This window comes from Limulus polyphemus, unplaced genomic scaffold (assembly GCF_000517525.1).
Source record: "Limulus polyphemus unplaced genomic scaffold, Limulus_polyphemus-2.1.2 Scaffold6108, whole genome shotgun sequence".
NCBI lineage: Eukaryota > Metazoa > Arthropoda > Merostomata > Xiphosura > Limulidae > Limulus > Limulus polyphemus.
In genome coordinates, this window is record NW_013671718.1 from 43,363 (window position 1) to 49,116 (window position 5,754).

The 5,754-nt window shown below is 30.2% G+C and overlaps 1 protein-coding gene across 4 annotated transcripts in view; it reads left to right on the plus strand.

Annotated features, from left to right (window-relative positions):
• Nucleotides 1–3,112: 3,112 nt before the first annotated feature.
• The window catches only part of LOC106473360 (rhomboid-related protein 2-like), a 10,867-nt gene continuing 8,225 nt past the window's right edge, over nt 3,113–5,754 (plus strand). For all 4 annotated transcript variants that reach the window (XR_002613670.1, XR_002613671.1, XM_022401801.1 and 1 more), the window contains exons 1-3: nt 3,113–3,769; nt 4,745–4,857; nt 5,240–5,263. Coding sequence is in view for 2 of the 4 variants with exons in the window: in XM_022401801.1 (XP_022257509.1) it covers nt 4,774–4,857; nt 5,240–5,263 (108 nt within the window). In the remaining 2 variants the exon portion in view is untranslated. The remainder of the gene's footprint in view (nt 3,770–4,744; nt 4,858–5,239; nt 5,264–5,754) is intronic.

The window sequence follows — 5,754 nt, forward strand, 5'->3', positions numbered from 1 at the left end:
TGAAATGTTGACCTGATAATTACTAATATTTTTCTCTGTTGACCAACAGTAAAGTTTTTATCATCATGATCTTATCCATACTCGGCTGAATAAAGAATGAATTTATAAACGTAATCTGTTGACTATTAGTATTTAATCACTAGAAACTTAATATTTGAAACAAGTAAATTTCAATTAATAATAATAAAATTAAAACAATTATTTGTTCTATTGTGTGTGTGGCGCTACCTATCAAGTGCTACTGTACTACTGTTTGCATGGCTCAATAATTATCACACCAGTAATGATTCCCAGTTTGCTCCAGAAGAAGAAAGGTCCACATTTCAAAAGCGTGCGGGTTATAGTTTTTTTTTTTTTTTTTCGCATCTATTATCATACCCTAGATTTGCAGTTCACATTTCAGGTCCAGCTACTGCGGACACATACAAAAAAATATCAGCATGGGATTGTGGGTATATTATAATACTGGCGGTTACTCTCCGCTATTGGAAATGAGTGTCGTCCTCTAGCTGCTTTCTCTCAATCTATCAGTTCAAAAATCAAGGATCTAGAAGCGTCATTCTACAAAAAGCTTTGGAGGGGTGGGCAAAGAACGCTGATCTCGTGTAGACCCCCCAGTCCAGTTGGAGGCCCTATGTTATGCATACCTTGTGTATACGTATTAATCCAAGTTGACTATTAATGCCTTACAGAAACTGCCATTTCCCCTCTTGAACCTGGGGGACTGCTTCTTTAGCTCCCCCTCGATCAAGTGATGCCCCTGGTGAATATCCGAAAAAAAAACAATTTACCCTGCAATATGGCATTAAGATGTACCTCGATAATACTTATGAATATGTTCTATATATTAACTGAAGTGTAAAATTGTGATCGGTATTCGTATTAAAACACTCAAATGTAATTTAAAATCATAAATAATATTCAACGTTAAACTGGTACACAACTAAAAACATTTTATTTAGGGCTATCTATGGCCTTCAAAAAGTTGACGACTACATGTTTCGACGTTGAGGATGACGTTTTAACATCGAAACATGTAGAGTCGTCAACTTTTGGAAGGCCATAGATAGGCCTAAATAAAATGTTTTTAACTGTATACCAGTTTAACGTTGAATATTATTTATGATTTTAACTTTATACACAAGTGCCAAATACTATAATTAACTCTAATGTAATGTTTTGGTTGGCTTACATATAACTAAATTCATGAAGGATATTTTTTTGCCAAAGGGAAAATAGTGTGAAGTACTATGCTCACTGATATCCCTATTTGCATATGTAAAATAGCATCCCAAAGCTCATGTAAGTATTGTAAAGAATCCAAAGTAAGCATGGGCGTCAAACTTTGTTTGTAGTTGGGAGGGGTGGGAGGAAGGCGTATTGAATGTTTTTGAAGAAAGCTTTAGATAGAGGCCTAATTTATTGTTTGTTTCCTTACTTCCGCTGCAACAGACCAATTTTGTCGAATTCTTGGCTCATTAGTGTTGTTTGGAAGAACGAAGCAAATAAATAAATAAATTTAAACAAACGCATTTCATCACTATATGAGGCCTACTTCATTTATTGGTTTCGTTCTTCTAAGCAAAACTGGTTTGTTGCAGCTTGTGTAGAGAATCAAAGAATAGGCGTCTACATAATCTTTTCTTTACGAAATGTACATTTTGGTGAAGAAAAGAAATTAACAAATAAGTAAATCACAGTAAGCTTATTAATAGGTAAATTGTTAAATTCAGAAAACATGGAAATCTCCAGTGTGATAGCCTTGTTTTCTAAACAAAATCCTATAAGCAATAAAATCCAAAATGTAATTAACACGATTTTATGAAACCCTGCATGATTATGAGACAGTCCCTAGTATTCATTATCCACTAGAAACATTTCCACGAAATTACTTTATTATAAAATCTGGTAAACATTCTAATTATATGTGGTTTTAAGATAAATATGTACCAGATACGGATTTTAATTTTGACGGAACTTGTCGTGATATCGCTACCAGCATCACGGGCCGCTTTCAATGCATTCACGCATATTAAATAAAAGCTGGTCATCAAGTTAAAAAGTCAACGGACTGACGTAATACCGCCTCAGAGCTTGTGAGTCAACGATGCGAATATCCTACTAATACTATGTTTTTGTTTCTTTTTAGAAATAGTATTACTTGTTTAAAATTCACAACGACTAAACCATAGCAGAAAAGTAATTGAATCTGTTTTTGGATTTTATTTTCAGTCAAGCGTAAGTACATTTTTTAAGACATTTTTTCTAAGTTAAGATTTTATTACATGATGAATAAGAAGATAGAAAAAAATTCACGAAGTGTGCAGTTTGAATTTAAAACATTGAAGAGTTGTACTTTTAAGTTTAATATTTTATATTCTATTTTTACGTAACATTTATTTTCATGCTTGTCTTTAACTAATTCAACAATGAAAAAATAACCATTAATACAGAAATTTAGAAAGAAATAACAATACAAAATTTATATTCCAAATTATTTTAAACATTCTAACTAATGTGTATTAATAACACCTATTATAATAGTATGAAGAAAAAATAAGGCGTATATTACTTGCAACACATAAATAAATAAAACAGTTTTTGCTTTTTAAACCACAGACTTCACAAATATATATAATATATTCAACCTAAAAATACTTGTATGCATTCATTTATCAGTAGTGCAGATTCAGCATGAAACTAGTAGAAATTATAATGTTTATTGTGGAATTGTAGTGTTTCTTTGAATTATTTTCACGTTGTTTAGTTTAACATTTGTTTGTTTTTTTCTTATAACACTACTGTGGCTTATCTTAAAGTTTTTAAGAACAACCTTATGTTTTTGTTTTACAAGTAAACTGGGAAATAGTTATAATGTTTTAACAACTCTGTTTTATTTGATTATAGTATTTAATTTATCGGTTTCTTCAAATGTTGTTAGGACGTGGAACTAGTGAGAGGTTAAATTAGGTTTATGTAGTATTTATATGCAGATCTCAATTTGTAAGTTACTCAACACCCATTGTTTTTATTTTGTGTTGCAAAGTATTACTCTAGATAAAACTTCTCATTAAAAAAAATCCAATTGAAATATTTTAAATTACTGGATAAAAAGTTTTTAAATTATTTTCTGTTTTTTTTTTCTTCTAATTTTATTGCCAAGATAACAAAAGTTTGAATAAGGGAACATTTTTTCCAAAGTTTCAGTACTTTTTTTATCATTAATATTTCCAAACAGAATATTTAAACTATCCTAATTTTATGTATGATTCATGTTACTTATCTCTTTCAATTCTCAGGAAGAGAAGTATTAATATATCTGTTTCCAAACCAATTTTTCATGTTTTGTCATAAATATCAGACTCGATAATAACTGACATCCAGTGTGTAGCTTTGTCAAAACGTGTTTGTAAGAAAAGATATACAATCACAGGATTGTTTTCATCAGTATAAGGAAAAGCCTTATAAAAAAAATTATGAAGTTAGTGATTTAAAAAATTGCTCTCTGATCTTCCTCAGATACATTTCTATGTTCTGTGTGTACTGTTAACTTTATATTTGCTCTTAACATAAGTGTATAGAAAGTGCTAAAATTATGTTCACTGTTTCATTATTTTATGTGCTTCTCTTTGTTAATCATACTTTGGTGTACTGGGCCCTTTTTGTGACCCATACCATCCCACCAGCACTGACAGTCATGTATGACCCATGGGGAGGAGAGGGGGATCATAATGGTTGCCCGAGGGGGCCTGTGTGCCATGTCACAAAGGCCAGTCTGCTTCTCTTGTTTATTTCATAACATGTTATGTGAGGTGAATTACTGTATAAAATGTGATATATTAACATATCTTGGAGAAACAGATGAGACATATTTAATGAAGTAACTTTTTTTTAAGTTTATATCAAATATCCTTTTGCTCAAGAAATTTAAACTTTAGTTGTGAATTTATTGTAGAAGTATAATTGTTTCTAGCAGTCAAAGGTCATTAATATTTTACATGCAATCAGTTTAGAATTTACTGTTCTTGAATCAGGAAGTACGATGTTAGAAGTTAAATATGTACTCAATCATTCATTGACTTTTCTGGTAGAAAAAACTCAGCTTGAAGATTGTCTTTACCTAAATTGCTGATTTGTTTTGATGTCTGTGTTCAGGATCATTTACTATATTAAGTTGTTTTAGTTTACCATATTAAGTTGTTTTAATTTACCATATTAAGATGTTTTAAATTACCATAATAAGATGTTTTAAATTACCATATTAAGTTGTTTTAAATTACCATATTAAGTTGTTTAATTCACCATATTAAGATGTTTTAATTCACCATATTAAGATGTTTTAATTTACCATATTAAGTTGTTTTAATTTACCATATTAAGTTGTTTTAATTTACCACATTAAGATGTTTTAATTTACCATATTAAGTTGTTTTAATTTACCATATTAAGTTGTGAGATCTTGATTTGTTTTATTCTGGTTCCACTTGGTTCTCTCTACGAGTTGAGAGAATTTGTCATTTAAAGACTGATAAGACAACCTGATAAACGAAATTGCATCTGTAATCTGTTGGTTCGTGCTACATTTTTATAAGAGAGTTATTTCAACGAGAAATATTTCCTGTCTTATTTTAAATTTCATTTATAAACTTTATTATTCTATATAAGCTACTCCTGTCTTGTAAAACAAAAAAACTCTGTGTTTGTGTAAAGATAAATCATCTTCTTCAATCAACTCTCCTTATAGGAGAAGCCTTGCTTTTAAACTTCAGCAAGATGAATGTCAATACTGACAAAAGTCAGCAAACCCAGCCTTCGAGAAGTACACGTAAAGAACACCACAATGTTGAAATGGACAGAGTAAGTTTCTGGTAATTATTAGTGTAATAACAACTTTTCGTGTTAGTACTTCATGTTATTCACGTATTAAATAAGTTAGTTCTCAATGCTACAAAGTTTCTAACATCCATAAAAACCACACAATTACACTTTTCTGAAGAAAGAAACAAAAACAAATGTAATCATCCTTTAGAAGAAGTATCTTCCAACAGTCGAGCTAAAATTTTATAGTTTTGGAAGAGTTGTTTTTTAATTTAATTAAATATCGTATCAAGTGCTTATACAATTTATATTTACATAATTTCTTTAGCTTTTGTTAGAGTACATTTCTTAGGCTAAAAGAGCTTAGACTATTAACAATATGCTTTCTTTCTGATACACTGAATATTTGTTTCTTCTACAGGTTTGGCGGCCTATCTTTGAAAAGGTAAGGTTCTTTACAATTTTAGCTTTGATACATTTCAGTGATAAAAAATTACAGGATACTGAATAAACACTCATACATAAGATCACATCAGCACCTGTTTCTTACTTGTCTCCACTGTAAAGTAACTACAAGGTTTAATTATAAGTAAAGTAGTACAATACCACCATAAGGTTTGTAGTCAAATGAGGGTTGGCTGCACCATTGTGTCACATGTGGGTTTTATAACACAGATTATTAGTAACTTGTTGCCACTATGTAATTTATGACGTGTGTATTTAGAAAGTGAGAAACGATATTAAAAGTTGCTACTTCATCCTTGCCGATTTAAAGCTTCTTTTAGAGAGGATCGACTCTAAATTTTGTAAGATATTTTAAAATGTGTTTTAAGATGTCATAGTACTAACTAATTATACACACATACAATATTACGTTATCATTACACTTACTTCATGACTATTATACACACATACAATATTACGTTATCATTACAC